This window comes from Protopterus annectens, chromosome 1.part0, assembly GCF_019279795.1.
Source record: "Protopterus annectens isolate FY-2018-M chromosome 1.part0, PAN1.0, whole genome shotgun sequence".
NCBI lineage: Eukaryota > Metazoa > Chordata > Ceratodontiformes > Protopteridae > Protopterus > Protopterus annectens.
In genome coordinates, this window is record NC_056725.1 from 19,995,458 (window position 1) to 20,016,522 (window position 21,065).

Consider the following 21,065-nt stretch of genomic DNA (forward strand, 5'->3'; position numbering starts at 1 on the left):
CCCTGGACTTAAGAGTACAGAGGCAAATGGTAATGTTTTGTAAAGGTGTGAACAGAACTCCAAGTAGCAGCCTATAGAATGTCCTTGGTTGGTACTCCTCTGAGAAAGGCTGCTGAAGTAGCTGCAGCTCTGGTGGAGTGAGATCTAATGCCCTTGGGCACAGGTTTGCCATGGTGTAAGTAGCAGAAACGGATGCAATGGCTTATCCACTTTGAAACTGTTGCTTTGAAATGGCCTTTCCTTCTGATCCTGCAGCATATGACACTAGTGATTGCTCAGTTTTTCTTAGAGCTTTAGTCCTGCTCAAGTAGAATCTTAGCTGTCTGTGTACGTCCAAGGAATGCAGAATTCTCTCCCTTTTGTTCTGCAGATTTGGATAAAAAGTTGGCACATGAATTGTTTGGTTAAGAGCCACACTGGAAACGACCTTAGGCATAAAAGTAGGATTTGCCCTCAGAGATAACCTGTCTGGGTAAAATATGACAAAAGGCTCTACAGCCATGAGGGCCTGTAGCTCTGAAACTCTTCTTGCTGAAGTAATTGCTAGTAGCAGAGCTGTCTTCCATGATAAAAACTTTATATCAGCAGTAGCAGCTGGTTCAAATGGAGGCAGGAGGCAGTGTGAGCTTTTCCAACACACAGTTGAGGTCCCATGCTTGTAATGGTGATCTTCTAGGAGGCCTTAAATTTTTGGCTCCTCTAAGATACTGCTTTAGTAAAGGATGGGAAAAGATTGGTGGCTCTGTATTGTAATGAGCCGAAATGGCAGAGACATGGATTTTGATTGATGAGAAAGATGGGCCTTTGTCAAGCATCTCAGTTAAGTATTGTAATATCTGAGGAATATGTGGTTCTGCTGTATCAGTTCCTTGTGCTTGATTCCAAGCACAGAATCTCTTCATTTGTCAGAATAAGATTTTCTAGTACTAGGCCTTCTGGCTTCCAAAATGACATCCATCACAGCTTTATTGAGAGGTGTCGTTTGTATGATTACAGGATTAGCCATGCTGCCAGGTTCACAGTCTGTAGTTGATTGTGCAGGATCTGATTGTTTTGCTGGGACAGTAGTTGTGGTTTCTGAGGCAAGGTCCAAGCTGGGTATTGAGACAAGTTCCTTGGGATTGGGTACCAGTATTGGCGGGGCCAGTCCGGGGCAATTAATATCATCTTTGGCTTCTCTTGTCTGACTTTTAGGAAGACCTTGGGTAGAAGAGGCAGAGGAGGAAAGGCGTAAACTGATAGGTTTTTCCAACTGAAGGATAGGGCGACCAATTTCCATGCTTGTCTGTGATAAGTCCTTGTGCAGAATCTTTTCAGGAGATAATTTTGAGGGGAGGCAAACAGATCTATGTCTGGCTCCCCCATTTCTCTGTTATCATGCTGAAGACTTGTGGATTTAGTTTCCATTCGTGAGGATCCATAAAGTTTCTGCTTAAATTGTCTGCCAGAGTGTTTTGTTTTCCTGGCAGGAATTGAGCTTGAATATGTATTTGGTAGGTCAAAGCTGTGTCCCACAGTGCCATGGCTAATCTGCAAAGGGGGTATGAGTGTGTGCCCCCTTGCCTGTTTATATACCACATGACTGTGGTGTTGTCTGTCTATCAGTAGTTGTCCTGGATGAAGTAAGTCCTTGAAGGCTGTTAGGGCATTTTGAACAGCTAGCATCTCTTTCTGGTTGATATGTAGATGCATTTGATTTGGTGTCCATATGCCCTGAATGCATCTTCCTGCCATGTGCACCCCCCCCCCCGGCATAATCTGATGCGTCTGTTGTTAAGGTTTGGCTGGCAGGGGGTAGAGTGAAGGGCCGTCCCATGTTTTGGTGACAGGCCTTTGCCCACCATAGAAACTCCTGTTGCAGGCAGGGAATGAGAGGAATCATTGTTTCCAGACTGTGTGAATGATGACTCCATAAACTTTTTAGGTACCATTGAAGTTTCTTCATATGCAGTCTTGCATATGGAATTAGTAGGATGCAGGATGCCATGAAGCCCAGAGCCTGCAGAATTTGTCTTGCAGAGGACTGGGTTTTTGTTGCCATCAGTTTGAAGTAAGTAGTCAGTTGCCTTTGTCTGGCGTAAGGTAAGCCCATCTGGGAAGTTGTATTCAAGCTTGCACCCAGGAATGTTATCTTTTGAGAGGGTACCAGTTGTGATTTATTTTCATTTATTGTGTACCCTAGGCATGTTAGAAGCCTTTTCACAAACACCAGGTGTCGTAGAAGAATGTCCTTGTTCTCTGCTTGAATGAGACAGTCGTCCAAGTAAGGATATATTTGAATACTTGTCTGCAAAATGCAATTACTGGTGCCAGGCACTTTGTAAAGACCCTGGGCGCAGTAGATAAGCCAAAGGGCAGTGCAAAGAATTGGTAATGCATTAAGCCAGCCTTGAATCTGAGGTATCTTCTGCATGACTGTCTTATTGGGACATGCAGGTATGCCTCTTTTAGGTCTAAAGTTACCAGCCAAGCATTCTTGCCCAGCATGGGCAGAAGTTGCTGCAAGGTGAGCATTTTGAATTTTGGAATGTCCAGCTATGTGTTCAAAATCGATAAATCCAGTATTGGCCGCCAGGCCTTGTCCTTTCTGGGTACCAAGAACAGTCTTGAGTAAAAACCTTGTCCTTTTTCCTGTTCTTGTACTGTCTGAATGCCCCCCATATCCATGAGGGACGTAAGCTGTTCCTGTGCCTCTGCCCATTGTTTTTTTTGGCAGATCTGGCCAACCCTTTGTCATTGGCAGAGTGTGGAAATGGAATCTGTATCCCTGTGATACGATGTTTAGTACCCAGTTGTCCTGGGTTATTAACTGCCAATTTTGAGCAAAAAGTGCAAATTTTTCCCCTATGGGTGCTGCCAAAAGATAAGTGCTTGGTGAAGGCAGAGGGAAGTCATTGGGATTGCTTTCTGTAGGTTTGCGCTTTATCTCCTCCAGATTTGGAGGTGGATGCGCCCCATTGTTTTGACCTGTATGAGTCTTAAGCCTGGTACCTGGAACCCTTAGGGCATCTGGATTTGCCCCTTTGAGATCTGGCTGACACAGGAAAGGACTAATTTTCTGTAGGCCAGTGTCTACAGAATCTTGGTGGCTGCACTTGTAAGAAATATTTTAACAGTTTGCATAGACTTAGCTTTGTCTTCCATTTTATTTAAAACCTCTTCTGCCTTAATACCAAACAGAGAATCATGCTGTAAATGTGCATCTAGCAATTTAACTTTAACATGATCAGGCACATTTTGTTCCTTTAACCAGGCATGCCTCCTAATCACAGATGCAGTAACTGTGGCCCTGCAGTAGGCCTCTAAAGAATCAAAACCACATTGCAAAGTATGCTTTCCAACTTGTTCAGCTGCATGCAATAATTCCTGCAATTCTTTTACTTTCTGCACATTCTGAAATCAACATCATTTTCTGCTTCAGCAATCCCATAACATGTTGTTGGTACTTAAGCATATGAAATTGACGATTTAAGGCCCTGATTGCCAAGGTTGCAGATGTATAAACCTTTTTCCCCCATCTGTCCAGTGCCCTAGAATCTCTGTCAGAGGGGGTAGGGTTTTTTGCTGTTGAGGCCTTAACTCCCTTTGGACCCTGTGAAATAGTTTCAGGATCACCAGCAGGGTTTATAAATAAAAATTTATGTGAGTCGGGGACTCTGTAATATCTGTCAGGCTTACTGGGAGCCGGAGGTAAGGAGTCAGGGGTCAAGCTTGACTCTGAAAACACATCATCCATAATGTCTAAAACAGGGGGAATGGCTAAAGACTTGTGCTGAGGGAGAAGAAGGAAATCCCTGAGCCTCTTTTTTGATTCTGAGAAGTCTTGACTTTCCCAGTGAAAATGCTCCCTCAAAGTATGCAAGGTTTCCTCCAAATGAATAATCCTCAGGAGGAGATGGCAGATGGAATAGATTCCTCTGCATCAGAATCCTCATAGGGAGGTATAGATAATTCCTGATCAGAAGAAATAGAAACTTGATCTGAAGATTCATAATCAGTGCCTTGCCTAGGCCTCTTATCTGGAGGGGGATGGGTACACCCCTGATCAAGGTAATAAGGTCTTCAGCCATTTTGATCATCTATTTTTTAGGCATAGAGGCCTGTGCACGTGGTCGGTTTTTTAGGTTTAGAAGTTGCTTTTGTCTTTGGTTTTGCAGCTGTCGTTGGTTTGATGTACAAATGTTGAGGTCTGAATACACCCTCAGAAGCCGGTGCCTGCTCAGCAGCTCCGGACCCATCCGAGGGAGACACATTCGTCGGTCCAATACCTTGAGTATCTTGCGGCATGCCTGACTCCACATGGGTCAGGGTAGAGGCCTGCGACTCGAAGATAGCGGGTATCAGGGGCTGCGAAAGCACCTCACTGAGTACCGGCGAACTGGCAACTGGCTTAGGAGAAGCTTCATCGTCGGTTTTGGATCTCAACTGCCTTTCTCTGTCCTTTTCTTTGCGTTTTTTATGTACTCCGGTAGTCGGATTGCTATCAGACGACATTTCTGGGTAGTTAAATCTGTTGCCAAAATACTTTGATGCAAAAATATACCAACGCTTAATAGTGCGTTGGTTAAATCTAGCAAAAAAACGACAACCAAGCACATTGCAATCAGGGCCTAGGCAAGGAATACAGTATAAATGGAAATCCTTATGAGGTATTTGCTTCCCACAAGTAATACAATTATTAACTTTTTCTGACATCAGTAAAAAGCAAGAAAAAAGTTTCCCCAATGGGGTACTTAGCTTTAGTGAAGACTTCGGTTCTGAAACTCAAACTCGAATATTTCAGCAGTCAGCTGACTGGCACTTGCAAAATGCTTCTGCTTCGGGCACCGCGCGGCAAGAAAGACTAAAGAAAATGGCGTCGGCTGCATGTTTTATACCCCTGACGACCTGACGTCATGGAAGAAAAGACAGCAACCAACGCAGGACCCAAGACTTTGGAATTCAGGCCGACTGAGGGCAACCTGCCAGTAGATTACCCAAATATAATGACTGCAACAGTTAAACATGAAGAACATCCATGGTATTGGGAGCAAATAACTAGACAGGGGAAAGGTAATATAGTGGGATGAGGTCAAAGGTTGAATTACAGGTTTTATGCTGCCTACAAGGGATTGATATCAGAGCACAGGCAAATAGAAAGGAATAAAGGAGTCCTAAGTGAAAGTCCTATTTGATTTTTTTAGTCAAATCTAGAACATAAGCTGCAGTTAAAAATGAGAATTAGTAGGGCATATAAAACACTGAATGATAACTAGAAGAGGTTAGAAATGATCGAGAAGAGAAGCTTGAAAAGCAATTTACAAGGGAAGAATGTGACGACACATGTATCACTCTCAAGTATACAACCCAGTCATGAAGGTTTAGGATTTTTGCTTGGAAATGTATGCATAAGTATTTTATACCCCAAGCAGTTGTCAAAAGATTTTTTTTTCAGCTATACAGCAAATGTTGGAGGCACGATGGGGAGGAAAAAGGTAAATGGTAATATGTTTTCAGGGAGAGAAATGACTTGGAAGATTTTAAAAATTTTATATAGAGTAATCTGTCAGAAATGTTGGGGAAGCAAATTGCTTTAACTAAAGGAAATTACTCTTTTGATGGAGTACAAGATCTGACTTGCCTAGACAAAGTAAGACCTTATTAAATTTAATTCTGTCGGCTGCCAGAAAGCAACTGCTAGAAAATGGAAATCAAATTCAAAACCAACTGTATTTGAAGTACTGAGTATTGTAAGAGACAGAAAAAGAACCGGAAGGGGATCTTTAGAAAAGGAAGGAGAAAATTACATAGAAATAAACAGAATTTGTGGCAATAATACATGCAGAAAATTATGCTCAGGAGGAGGAGTGTAGTTTAAGGGAATGCAAGAATTGAACAATTTATGTAATTTTACTTATTTGACATTTGTTGACCAGGCTAGTCCGACTGAGCAATAGCCCTTTTTCAGAGGAGGCCCGGGGAGAAAAGCACCGCAGTACAACTGAGCACGAAAAACTTACAAAAGACTGAAGTGGAATGCAGTAGAAAATATACATTAAAACAATTCAGTGGATGTCCAAAAGGCACCACAGTACAACACAGTAAGAACAATTAAAAGACTGAAGTAAAAATACAGTAAAAAATATACAACAAATTAATTAAGCAAATGTCCACAGCAGTACAAGTAAAGATAAACAGCAACAGAGACATTTAATGTGAGTAGTAGGTATAGAATTAGGTAATAACTAAACACTGGAAAAATGCACATTGGGATGTCATCAATGGACAATTCTACAATTCAATGCAGTTTGTTAGTGAGTAACAGTAGGAGGGAAGGGAGGCACAGACAGGACAGAGAAGGAGAAAAGGATGGCTTCAAGTGGGATGATTGGTGCTAAGGTACATTTTGAGAGTTTTCTTGAATTCATGGATGTGGGTAATAATTCTAAGGGTTATGGGAAAATTGTTCCATGAAAGAACAGCAAAGTAGCTGTACAGATTCTGTCCAATAGATTTTTTAGGTTTGTGAATCTGTAAGAAACATTGATCTGAGCTTCTGAGGGATTGAGGGGCTTATAGACAGACAAGTGAGGAGATGCTAAGGCAGGAAGAGGGCTTAATTAGGACAGAGTGGATAACCAGAAATTGTGTAAATAAAGAGTTTGTTAGGAAACTCTATCCAGCTGAGTGTCTCTGAAGAACGTGACAGTGGTGTAATATGGAAGGCTGACTAGCTGCAAATCTAACAACTTTGTTGTAGGTGGTTTTGAGCTTGGAAAGAAGTGAGAACTGTAAGTTGGTTAAGATTTGGGAGCTGCAGAAGAGGTTAGGGAGAAGATATGCTTGGGCAAGTGAGATCCTGGAGTTGGGTGTGAGGAATCTTTTGTTTCTGTACAGTAGGCCAAGCTTTTGGTCGGTTTTCTTGATACTGTGTAGAACACAAAGCTCAAATTCAAGTTGGTTGTCTACTATTGCTCCAAGAAGCTTAGTGTGGGTTTCAGCTACGATAGTAGTGCTGTCAAGTGAAGAGATGGAAAATTAGTATTTGAGATGATGAAGGGATTTTGGAAGGAAGAGAAGTTTTGTCTTTTTAGGGTTAAGTATGAGTTGGTTGTTGGTAAGCCAGGTTTCAGCGAGGCTGAAAGATGTTTGTGTCAGGGTTAACAGGCCGGAGGGTGTTGTCAGCAATACAGATGATTGTGGAGTCATCTGCATACTGTATGAGGGATGACTGAGGACAGGACGTGTGAAGTTGGTTAGTAAAGATGATAAAAAGGAGGGGGCCTAAAACTGAGCCTTGTGGGATGCCCATTTTGATGGGGAGAAAAGGAGATAGAGCAGAGAGCCATTTTACAGATTGCTGTCTGCCTGTGAAGTAGCTGTTGAACCAGGAGATACTTGCTGAAGAGAGGTTGTGTTGGGAGAGACTGGAGAGGAGGATGGGGTAAGAGACTGTGGCGAAGGCATTGGCGAGATCTAACAAGGGGCAGGACACTAGTTTATTATCGTCTCTGGCTAGGGAAATGAAGTTAGTAAAGGAAATAACTCCCCCACTCCCAGTCACATGTGGTGCCCCACAAGGTTCAATTCTTGGCCCCTTCTCTTCAACATATTTACAAATAATCTCCACCTAGCAACCACTAAAGCCAATATTGTCCAGTACGCAGATGACACAACCCTAATCTGCTCAGCACCCAACATCCATCTACTACAAAGTAAAGCCCAGGAATCCTTCACTGAGGTAGAGAACTGGCTGAACAACCACCAATTCATACTAAACCCCAAAAAATCACAACTAATGCTATTCCACCCAACTAAACACTGTGTCCCTACCTTCACCATCCTGTCAGCCAACAGCACCCTCATAACCGCAGTAGATGAGGCCAAACTGCTAGGTGTCACAACTGATTAACAACTTAAGTACAAAAAACACATATCACAAACTCTCTCTATTACGTCCACAAAAAAATAGGTTGCCTCTAATGTTGTAAACAGTTCCTAACCCCTGTGTCTAGAACCACAATAGCCAGAATTTACATTGGTTTACACCTCTCCAGTTCTTACCAACATTAATAAGACCGACCTGAACAAACTCTCCACATGCTACAATAAAATAGCTAGGTTCGCTGCCAATAGTAGATTATACTCCCACCACTGCCCATCCCTACTTAAACTACACTGGTTAGAATTTCCAAACCTGCTGCACTACCATCAACTCATCATAGCTCATCAAATTCTATACCATCCTAGGAGAACCCCTGCCCTAGCTAACATGTTAAACTTTTACAACTCCACCAGGGAACTATGATCAAGTAACAAATCCCTGATTGAAGTCAATCCATGTAAGAACAACTCTGGAGAAGCCCTATTCTCTCACGAGGTTGCAAAAGTATGAAACACCCTCCCATCTGAACTCACGACTACAAAATCACACAAGCACATTCAATGTCCTCCTTAGATCACACTTCTTTGCTAACCCTCTTTGTAACTGCAAAGACCCCCCCCCGAATCCTCACTGCCTTGTAGGCAGACTACCCGCTGAAGCCTCCAATGCATTCAACAAACTGCCACCTGCAATGTACTGCTTGTAAATATGGTAAATATCGACCTACTCCTGAGTATCTTATTTACACAGATTGTACTGTTATTGTAGTCATATAACCTGTTATTGTAGACATGTAACCTGTTATTGTAGACATGTAACCTGTTATTGTAGACGTGTAACCTGACTGCACAATGTGATTGTTTTTTACCTGTATGCTAACTTTCTTGTTATCGATCGTGTGTATTCACACTGTTACTTCCTTGGAGCTTTTCTCTCCAGGACTCCACTGAAAATGGACATCTGCTGTCCAGTTGGACTTATCCTGGTAAAAGAAATGTTAAATAAATAAAATAAATAAGTGCAATAGAAGTGCTGGGGTGGGAGCGGAAGCTGTGCTGGGTAGGGGTGATCAGGTTTTCTTGAGTGAGATAAGCCAATATTTGTTTATGAACACAATGCTCAAGAATTTTGGAGAGGGGAGAGAGTATGGCAATGGGTTGATAATTAGAGAGCTCTACAGAATTTCCACCTTTGTAGATCGGTATGGTGTGGAATTTTTTTCCAGAGATTAAGGACAGTGGATTCACTGAGTGGTTTATAAGGATGGAGACAGTATATGCTATAGAGTTAGCAGCAGCCTTTAGTAAGAGAGATGGCAGGTTGTCATCTGATGTGGAACAATGTTTAACTCTGAGAATAAGTTTTTTAATGTAGCTGGTTGGAATGTGATTTAGTGAGAATGGGTTATTTTGCAGTAGGGGATGGTGGGAGGTGAGGGGTTGGTTGGGTGGGCATTTTGCATAAGTTTGCTGATTATCTATGAAGTATGAATTGAAGATGGATGCAATTTCTTGGGATGTGTTACTGGGGCAGGGGTTAGGAGTTGAGGAATTCCCTGGTTGGAGAATTTGGTTGATAGTATTGCAGAATATTTGGGGGATTCTGGGTTCTGTAGTTTGGGGTGAGAGAGAGAATTTCTTTTTATAGATGCTTATGTGTTTTTTGGTTTGATTTCGGAGTTCCCGATATTTTTGGTAGTGTGTGGGAGATATAGTCTTAGTCCAGAGTTTCCAGGCAGAATCTTTGTTTTGGATAAGAGACCAAGTAGAGTTGGGTGAGCCAAACAGAGCACAGTGATTTGACTCGGACAGTTCTGGGAGGGGCAAGGGAGTCTAGTGCGGTTAGGAAAATGGAACTTGAACTGAAGTACAGCTTCATCTAGAGATAGGGATGGAGGAAGGACCAGTCTCTAGCGGTGACAGAATTATTGAATGTGTCTGGGTTGAAGTTGGTTAGCTTTCGGCATTCTTTGAATTTATGAGGTCTAGGGAGGTGGGGGGGGGGGAGAGAGTCTTTGGACGTGTATAGAGGAGTGGTCACTAATGGAGTCGGGTAGGGATTCAGGGTGGTGACAGAGGTTAGGGTTGGAAACAAGAATCCAGTCAAGGATAGAACTGGTATTAGTGGGTTTATGAAGAAAAGTGAGAGAAGAAATAAGTTGTGTGAGCCATATAGGTTTATGCTGGTGGTAGGTGAGTTACAGATAAGGGGAAGCCAGTTGTTGTCAACATTGCCTAGTATAATAGTTTCATTAGCAATATTGTCAGACATCCAGTGGGAAATCTGTTCTAATAAGGGTATGTTCTCTCCAGGGGGTATGTAGACAGCAACTATAGGTTGGTTAGGGGGGATAAGGTTAGGAGGTCTGAGTACATAATGCCAACACCTCCACCTTTTTATGAGTTCTATCAATTTTATTTACTTATTTTAACCGTTGTTTACCAATTGGACAGAGCTGTCCGTTTTCAGAGGAGGCCCGGGGAGAAAAGCTCCAGAACAATTGTTAACATACTATACATAAGACATTTACATGAGCATTGCGGTTTGCACATTCACTTATAAAAATATATCAGATAATAACATATGATTGCATAAGATATTTACATAAGCACAGAGATTCAGACATACAATTAAACATATAGCAGGTAGTAACATATGATGGCTGTTCATGCAGTATGTTGAGCAGAGATAATCTAGAAGATGTACTGAAGATGAGCCAAGAAAGGAAAACTAAAAAATGAAGAGAATATAGACAAGTTCATATGAGGTGCATTGACATTTTAAGGGAAAGCTTTTCAACTTAGTCTATGGGAGAGCTAATGGGTATACATGGGACAGTGGGAAGTAGGCAGCAGTGAGTTGGTAAGTAATGTGCGATAACATATAGTGCATATCTGGGAGTTTTAAAGAGGAGGTTGGATAGCGGGTATGGGAAAGGTGTTAGAATATGTCAGCCAGGTGCTCGGCAGTTGTATGTCCAGGAGTTGTTTAGGTGGGAAATAAGCTGTTTTTTGAAGATGGTTTTGTTAGGTTGTAACCTGATTTGTAGTGGTAGGGAGTTCCAAGTCTTGGCAATGTTGCTAGAATATAGGGAGTCACCAGAGCTGTAATCGCTTCTGGAGATTGTGATTAGTGCCTTGTTAATGGATCTAAGTTCACGGTTATTTGAGTGGAGGGTGACCAGGTCTTGTAAGGCTGGATTTTTATGCCTATCAAGGCATAGAATGTTATAACCTGTGTGTGTGTGGGGGGGTCATCATCTGTGTTATGTGGTTTGAGCCATGTTTTTGAGAGATTTACTATGTTGGGGGAGTACTGGATTATCTAAGAGTGGAATTCAGTTATTTTGTTAAGAATGCTGTGGGTGTTGATAGAGTAAAAGGACAGATGTTTGGGGCTAGGGTTCGGAGCCTGCAGGAGTACCTGTGCAGTATTGGTAGGAGTAGAAGAGTCAATGTTGGACTGATGACAGTTATAAAGAAAGAAAGAAAACTTATGTGATGTCTACTGTACGTAATGGAAAAGAGGTTAATAGGGTTTGTTTTCTTTTCTATTAATGCTTGTGTGTATATGTCTTGCGTGATAATTTGATATAGGTATTTATAATGCTTTAAAAAAATCCACCTATCCCCCAGGAAGAAAAAGGAGGGGGAAGGTCAGGCTATGGAGATGGAAAGGAAAAGGAAGTTAAGCTGAGTGACCCAGCCTGTTCCCTCTAGGGATCAAAGGCCTGATGGCACAAGACTTCTCTTTTGGTTTTGCTTGAAATTCTCTCACAAATCAGGCCCTCTTACATTTGCTTAACTTTATTTTCCTTTGTTTTGCGTATACAGGTCAGCACTTGACTGAACAGCTTTTGCTTAAATGGGGTTCAGTCTGAGTCAGAAAGCTGTTTGACAAACTGTATAGTCTTACCTTCTTCCCTCCAGTCTTTTGAAGACACCTTAGTCATGGGAATCTGAAGAGGTGATCATTACCCAGAGGTGCATTAAAAAACCTCTGTCTTCACATGGTCTAGCAGGGGTTGTGTCCTCAACTAGCAAGCCTTAGAATAACTGACCCTGTTGCTGCTGCACCACAAGATGCATCCTCTGCATTACAGCTTCATTTCCTGGAGTGCCTAGTAACCTGTGCTGACAGGTCATATAAATCAAGCATCGCCTGACTCATATCCTTGTCACTCTACATTGAATCTCATCTTCTCCAGCAACTCTTGCTGGTAGTTAGCACATGGAATTGGCAGTTTAAGGAGCCAAAGGCCAGGAAAGCTGAGGTACATGTCTTTTTCCAAACAGGTAAAGAATCATTAGAAACAGTGTGCCTGAATGGAGTTGAAGAGCAACTCTCACCGAAATCCAGATACACCGCAGCTAGAGCAGACAAAGGGTACTTATACAAGAGCTTGTGGGAATCCTAAATCCAGCAGAACTGGTTAGATAGGCACCAAAAATGCAAGACATCAATAACTCTAGCAGGCCCTGCAAATGTCTAGATGTGAGCTGGACCTGCAAGTATTCTTTCGACATTCAATGAACATGTCTTTTATCTTGTGAATGTTGTACCTCAAAGAGAGATCCTCTGAGACGAAGCAGTGGATAAGGCGTCCTCAGTGGTATAAGCCAGTTCATTTGCCTCACAGTGCAGTATGTCAGAATGTTCCAGGGGAGACATTCCACCCTTCTTTTAGGAGGAGCCCCTGGCACCTCAGAATTTCTAGTGCTGGCTGTCTGGACTTAAGAAATCTCATTTGGAATAACTCTTGTGAAGAAGCTTGAGAATCTGACTGAGCCAAACCTCTGCTTGACCTATGTCAAGGGCAGCTAGCAGGCAACAGCTTGAATTTTTGCACTGAGCTTGTCTAGGGAAGCCTTCTTGGTGATCGTGGTTTGTGGACTGGTGATCAACAGCTCTAAAAGATCTTTGAGATCTTCCATGAAAACAGAGATCAAGGGGATACCACCTCCACCTAAACTATCCCTGATAACAAGCCACCTGCCTGGAGCTGAAATCCTCAGAGTCAGACAATGTGTGGGATGACATGCTGGCAGTCAATTGTGGCAAACTTGTGAGGTGGCCACGCCAGAGGCATCAGCTAAATCAGGCTCTGAAAACTGGGGCTTTGAAAGAAAATAACTGAAGTCAGTATCTGCAGACTCAGGTAAATAATGACATCTAAAAGACTGCCCTCTGTTTCCTATTACTTCTCATAGTGTTGCTTTACAGTGTGCTTGAGCTTCTAAGGAAGGCACCCAGAGGTCTTGGCCAACACCATGGTGCTACAGTATGAAATTAGCCCCATCTTTTGAGTTAAGAATATAGGCATTAATAATGCTTTAAAAAAATCCACCTATCCCCAAGGAAGAAAAAGAGGAGGGGATAATTGGCTAGGCTTAAAATACCCCAAAAGGGCAGTTAGCCTAGTACAAATCTATGAACTAGAGAAATTTACCATTTCTACTGAATGTCCTTGGGATGATCCTACCAACAATGCAGGTAAGAGTCCCAGTTATGCTATGGGCCAAAGGCAGCACAAACGGAAACCCTTGGAAGGGATCTATTTCCAATACAGGCAGTTTTCTTAACAATTTTCTCTAGTTCAGAACCACTAGCAAACATTAGAAAACTTGCCAATATTGTTAAAAACCAGCATAAGAGATTTCCCTGTGGCGTGCACAACTTTCGTGAGGAAGCAGGTCAAACAACTGACTGAAGTCACTCTAACAACCATGTTTTTTGTACTACTAGTACTACTACTGCTGCTGCAGGAAAGATCTCAAAATAGTGTCACCAACACCCTTGTGTATGATGGGTGAAGAGTCAGTGAGGAAATTTACCATTTCTACTGAATGTCCTTGGGATGATCCTACCAACAATGCAGGTAAGAGTCCCAGTTATGCTATGGGCCAAAGGCAGCACAAACGGAAACCCTTGGAAGGGATCTATTTCCAATACAGGCAGTTTTCTTAACAATTTTCTCTAGTTCAGAACCACTAGCAAACATTAGAAAACTTGCCAATATTGTTAAAAACCAGCATAAGAGATTTCGTGCACAACTTTCGTGAGGAAGCAGGTCAAACAACTGACTGAAGTCACTCTAACAACCATGTTTTTTGTACTACTAGTACTACTACTGCTGCTGCAGGAAAGATCTCAAAATAGTGTCACCAACACCCTTGTGTATGATGGGTGAAGAGTCAGTGAGGAAGGTACAATTCTGGAAAGAGCTAATTTTCGGACTATTTTCAGGCAGGATACCCTATGGACGAGGGCTGCATTGCTGCCTAGTGTGATGAACATCTATAAGTATACACTATATAATACTTATAACAATACCAAAACTGAAATTTACAACTTACCAACTGATATGCTACAATAAGTGACACAAGGGAAACTGTTTTTCCAGTACCAGAAGGCATCTCCAGAACACCATGGCCCTAAGGAGAAAAAAAAAGACATAAGCAAAGTTAAAACACTCCTGCTTCTTTTTACCTAATTCCTACTTTCCATTTAATCTTTTAGCACCACTCCCAACTACCTTTGCTACGTATATATTTATTTATTTTTTTTTTTTTTCCCATAGGTGCTGCTAGGGAGAGGTGTGACTATCTATTCTACACTGTACCTTCTACTACCCCCCCCCAAAAAAAAAATCACTCCTTATTTTAACTACACTGTCATACTGTTGCCTTTTAAACTCCCTATTCCTTATATTCTAGAGATGATACTAGGACAACCTAACGCTCTTCTTCCTCCATAGAAGATGGTTCTTTCCTACTTACCCTCTATCAGGTTTCAGACTCCACTACCACTAAACAACCTTCTACCCTGCAACTTCTTTTTCTTTTTGATCCCTACTTGCCCACTACCTGCCAACATACAGGCTCTTTCACTTAACTATGCTACTACTCCGCCAATTCTCTCTCTATTCTTCTCCAGCTACTGGGCCATCGTTCATCCTACCATGATTCCATAATAACTCTCAACATCTCTCCAACTCTGTCCCAACCACCTATTCATATTTCTTCTTTACATTCTCCACAAATAAAAACATTGCATCAGATCTAGTTAATGACACCCTCACGTTTATTCAAAATACAGAAGGATTAACTCCATTTCAACTCAAATCAAGACAAAACTGGGTGGAAATATACTCAGTAAAAAAAAAAAGTATGAATAATTCCTCAATATTCTACAACCCTTCCAGGAGGAGACATTCAGCCTAATCCTGGCCCTACCTATTTCAATGAGCATCAAGACAATTATTTTCCACACACTACGCTAATTCACCTATTACTATCACAGTTGTTAGAAGCAGAAGAAATAAAAGTGAAAAGCTACATGTCTGGATTACACAACATAAACCTGATATTCCTGCTGTAACTGAAACTTGGGATAAACCCAACATAAATGACTTTGAAATTACACCACCTGGCTATAATATCATCCGTAATGACTGTATAAGGAGGAAATGGGGTGGCATTGCTTTAACATTTCCCAACAGCTACCACATTTCCACTTAAAACAAACCAATATTAAAATTCAATTCAGCTGAGTCTCATAACTTTCCTAAAATTAAACAATTATCAACCAACAAATATCTGTTACTTTTCATTACATCCCTCCTGGCAACAATACAGCTATAGTAGAAGATATTCTACAGTGGATATGTGTAACATTTCCACAAGAAAAAGATACAACTATGTGATGTGAATGTCAATTGTTTGGACAAAGACCAACTCCCCTACATCTAGTGTGAACTTTGGTTTCACACAACTAATTAATAGCTCCACACATTATACCAAGACACCAAGTTCCCTGTTGCACTGTATCCTAGTATCAGACCCTAACAAATACACCTCAGGTACAATGTCTGAGTGTTTCACTGATCATCTCCCAATCAATACAACCAGACATCTCATACATCCACTTACACAGCATGTTCATAAAACAACACACAACCTTTCTAGGTTCAACTTAGAAATGTTCACTACTAACCTATCATCTATTAACTGGAACTTCCTAAAAATACACCCTTTAGATGATGTTGTAAATGAATACAATACGACTTTCCTGAATGTTCTTAATAGCCTTGTACCTCCTAGAAGGAAGAAACTAAAAACAAATAATGCAATTTGGCTATCCAAGGAGAGTAGAATGCTAATGCAGGACAGAGAAAAAGTATGGAAAGGATGGTAAAAATATAAAACACCATAACACCTTGAAAACTTCAGAACGCTTTACAGTTGTACTAAAAAGTAAATTAATGAAGACAAGAACTATATACTACAATAACTTTCAGATTAACAGTAAACACAACCCTAAAAATTCTTGACAGTCATTAAAGAAAACTTGCAACCTGGCCATAAATTCAACCTTAACCTCTCTCCCAATAATTCATTACTCAAAACTAGAATACAATTCAACTCTTATTTTACAGACAGTATAGCACAAGGATTCCCCAACATCCAATCCGAATTCTGCCCAGCAGCTACATATCACCAGATCCACTTTCACCTTCAAACCTGTGCTTGCATCCTATATAAAACTACGCCTAAACAAACTCAAACCATGCTCTACTTCATCTGATTATCTTTAAAGTGAATATTTTAAAATATTAGCCAATAGCATTGCCTGCCCTGTCTCAAGTCCTTATAAATGGATCAATCCAGGAATCCCACTTTACCTCTCTCTGGAAAAAGTGACACATTATCCTGCTGCACAAAGGAGGAAATTCAACATACATTGCTAACTTTAGACCTATAGCAATCTTATCCCCTCTCCAAAATACTTGAAGAATGTATTCAAAAGCAATTGCTAAACTATCTCCTACAGTAAGAAAGTACAGCTCATCTGCTCTCTCAGAGCTTTATTCTACATCTCTCGGCTTTTACTCCGATAGTAAATCTATCACAGGAATCCTAAACTTAGGAATACTTTCTAAAATGTAATATTATATTGCAGAGAATGAATGTATCCTATCTGTTAGTTAATATGTATGTCAAAGTCTCTTCTATGGAAATTGTATGTCAAAAGTGTGTCCTTAAAACTATGTTTTGTAAAAAAAATTGTTCTCTTGGAGCTTTTCTTCCTGGGCCTCCACTGAAATGGACTTGTAAGCCAGGTGGACTCTCCCGGTCAGCAAATGTAAAATAAATAATAAATAAATAATTTCAGATATTTTTCTGAAGTTTGCTGGACTGTGGGTAACCCTCCAGTTTCCTCTGTTAACATATACATTTAAAAGGTCTATATTACATCGTCGAACTGCAACAAGTTCGAACAATGTAATATTGAACCGGAAAGTCCGAAACCTGAAAATAGCGAAGCCACGGCACATCCATTTTTTTCCCAGGGGAAAAAATCGGTGGGTCATTTTCGGGGCTTTGATATTTCCTCCACTGTGATCCGATCTCAGAGTTGGTATATTTAAGTGTGGGGGGGGGGGGGAGCCACCCAGTTTAGGTTAAGTTCCAGTTTTTTTTTTTTTTTTGTTAGGGAACAGCGATTTTTTTTCCCTGGGAAAAAAACTGCTGTTCTTTGTGTTCGCTATTTTAGTGTTTTGGATATTAGGGTTCGATATTACATAGTTCAAACTTTTTGAAGTTTGACGATTTAATATAGACCCCACTTAAAATAGTTACAGTAGTGCATGTACATTTCTGTTCTCTTCCAGTAGGGCACACTGTGGTTACATTTCAACGCAAGTACTTTACAAATACCTTTTCAACACAAACATCTGTATCAAGCAGTCTGATATACACATGACATACAGTTCTAATAAATTTATAACACCAGCATCTTATATGACTCACAGTTCTAATAAATTTGTAACACCAACATCTTGTATAAATTAATTTGATATTCACAAATGACATAATTATTGACAAAATTCCAGCTACCTGTGTTGGCAGTACCTCACAAGCAGCTTCGAGGATGGAACTGGTGTCCAACCCCTTGAAGAAGCCACCAGAAGAGGCAACAGTCCTAGTGGAATGAGCTCGAACCGAAGTAGACAGAGAATTGCCATGAAACGAATAACACAAGGAAATGGCCTTGGATATCCAGGAAGAGATGGCTTGCTCAGAAACAGCCAAACTCAAAAACCTGGGATGAAAAGAAAGAAAAAGCTCATCAGACTTCCAAACAATCCTACTTTCATCCAAACAGTCTGTGCAAATCCAAGGTAAGCAGGACCCTCTCACTAGCAGTCTGAGGAGAATGGAAACAGGAAGGTAGTTCTACCAACTGATTCAAGGACAACTCATTACCTTGGGCATAAAAAAAGTATTAGTACAAGGGACACCTCGTCTCTGAAAAAAACAAAAAAAGGAGGAATGGACATAAGGGCCTGGAGCTCAGAAATCCTCAGAGCAGAAGCAACCACCAGCAACAAAACAGTCTCACAGGTACTGTGTTGCAAAGAAGCAGAATCTGTAGGCTCAAAAGAAGAATGAGTCATTTTTTTCAAAACAAAATTAAGATCCCAAGGAGGAGTAATAGGTTATCTTGGAGGCCCAATTTGCAGGACGCCTTTAAGAAATTGTTTGACTTTAAAACAAAATGTCAAAGGAAGGATTCAAGGGCAGACGAGCAGAAATGGGCCTTCACAGAAGAATAGGTTAAGCCAAACTGGATCAACTCAGACAAATAAGATATGACCAGAGGGACCCCACTGAAAAAGGACCCTGTTTATAAGTACGGCGTCAGACAGAAAATCTTTTCCATTTGAACATAAGATTTTCTGGTTGAGGGCTTAGTTAGCTCATGCAAAATCCTGAGCATCAGAAAACAGATTCCTGAAAGGGATCAAAACCCTATCACCCTCAATGTCAGCTGCAGAGTGGACAAGTGGGGATGGATGAGAGACCTATTGCCTTATGTGAGGAGATCCAACCGCTGAGGTTAACTTACGATTTTTGCCCATGGCCAGATGCATTAAGAGGGGGAACCAGTGCTGTCTCGGACAAAAGGGAGTCACTACCAAGACATTTGTGGGAGTCCAGCTGAATATTTTGCAGGATGCTTGAAAGTACAGGAAGAGGACAGAAAGCATAAAGAAACATCCCCTTCCAAGGAAAGGAAAGGGTATCCATCTTCCACACCAAATAGCATGGCACTATGGAAAAGAAGAGAGGAAACTGCCTGTTCAGAAGGGAGGCAAAACGATCTACCTGAAGAATATCCCACAGATGGACAAAGGCCAGAAACACAACTCTGTGAAGCATCCATTTGTTAGCCTGTGTTCTGGACCTGCTCAGACAGTCTGCCACTAGGTTCTGCACTGAAGGAATGTATACTGCCTGAAGAGTTAACCAATAACTGAGAGATGACTTCCCATGTTTGAAGTGCCATCCTGCAGTGAGGTAGGATTTTGTGTCCTCCTGCTTGTTGATATATTACATCACTGTAGTGTTGTCTGTGTACACATTCAAGGGGCCTGGATAAAACATGGGGTGAAAAGCTTGAAGGGCTAGAATCGTAGCACTCATCTCTTTGATGTTGATATGGTCTGACTTCTGATGGGGAGGCCAAAGACCCAGAACTTTCAGGTGACCAACAGAAGCCCCCCACCCCACCCCCATGTCTGAAGCATCAGTGAACAGCTCTTGAGAAGAGACTGGAAGGTGAAAGATCCAGCCTGGGTTGAGAAGGAACTGTTGAATTTGCCACTCAAATTCCTTTTTGAGACAGAGAAAGAGAGGTATACTGAAATCCAGAGGGTGACGATGCTGTAACCCATCTGACTTCAGGTACCACTGAAGTTTCCGCATATGCAATCTGGCAAGAAGCACTGGAATACAAGAAGCCATGAATCCCAGAGCCCGAAGAAACCTCTGGGCTGGCATGGCAGTCACAGGAAGAAGAGACTGAGAGTAGACCTTCAATGACAATACCTCTGGAGACAAAAGAGAGGCCAACATTGGCACTGTCTGAATCCTGCATCCCAGATACACATGATCCTGAGAGGGAGTCAGGATGGACTTTTGGAAGTTGATAGTAAACCCCAGACTTTGAAGAATACAGATGGTGAACTGCAGATCTTGTAACAATCAACTGAGAAGGTGCCTGAAGCAACAGGTCACCTCGACAAGGAAAAATCTGAATGCCTTGGAGCCTGCAGAAGGCAATCACAGGAGATAGTCATTTTATGAATATCCCTGGGACTTCAGAGAGTCCAAAGTGCAAAGCAGAGAACTGAAAATGAAAGGAAGACGCAGAGAAATGTAAAAATTTCCAGGAAAAGAGGGTGAATATGGATATGAAAGTAAGCATCTTTTAGATTCAAGGACACCAGAAAAGCCTGAGGTAATAAAAGCGGAAAGAGAGTTTGAAGAGTAAGCATCTGAAAAGAAGAGATCTCCAGAAAGGTGTTGAGCTGGGAGAGATCCAAAACAGGTCTCCAGCTGCCCTCCTTTTTAGGAACCAGGAACACCCTGGAATGAAAACTCCTTCCCACTTAGGACGGGGGGACAGGTTGAATGGTTCCTTGGTTCAACAGGGACCCTAGAACCTCCAGGAAATGAGGAAGTTGTTCTTGAGGAGGTTAAAGAATCCCTGAAAAAGTTGGGAGAGATGTCCATACCACAAAGTAACCCTCCCAGATGACAGAAAGAACCCAAGAGTCTGAAGTGATGAGACACCAATTTGAAAGACAAGGACAGCTGGAGGTTCAAAGGAACCTGATCTAAAGGAAAGAGAGGGGGTCAAATTGTCAAAGAGAAGAATCAGGTCAGCACCTCCCTCCCATACTTCAGAGACACTCTGAAAGCCTTCCTAGCCAAAAGAGGTCTCTGTTCTTGCTCAACACCAAGATAAACTATATCCTTAAATGTGGGTAAATGCTTATTCATATCTACATCTCCCTTCTTCATTCACTACCTTGTTTCTATTAGTTTCTCTCCCCTGGCTTTCTCTGTAAATATACCGTAAGTCTGTTTTTCAATTACTTCATATTACAATGCCTGTTTGTATTATACTATTACTTACCTTTAATTTCTCTAAAATTTCTCTACTATATCATTATTATATAATTTATCTATTCTTGAGGTTTTCATATTATGTCTAATTTGGTGTAATTACTTAAACTGTAGTTGTGTCTGGCATTATTTTAAAGGGAGTACAATCATTATTCTTAAAATGTTTTGTAATACTTTGGATTTTCTCCCCAAGCCTCTGCTGAAAATGGGGTCCTATCCAATCA

The 21,065-nt window shown here is 41.3% G+C and overlaps 1 protein-coding gene across 1 annotated transcript in view; it reads right to left on the reverse strand.

Annotated features, from left to right (window-relative positions):
* Positions 1-21,065, reverse strand: part of ERCC2 (ERCC excision repair 2, TFIIH core complex helicase subunit) — a 2,230,202-nt gene that overhangs the window by 2,149,974 nt on the left and 59,163 nt on the right. Inside the window, exon 3 of the mRNA XM_044070725.1 lies at positions 14,221-14,298. Coding sequence (XP_043926660.1) covers positions 14,221-14,298 — 78 coding nt within the window. The remainder of the gene's footprint in view (positions 1-14,220; positions 14,299-21,065) is intronic.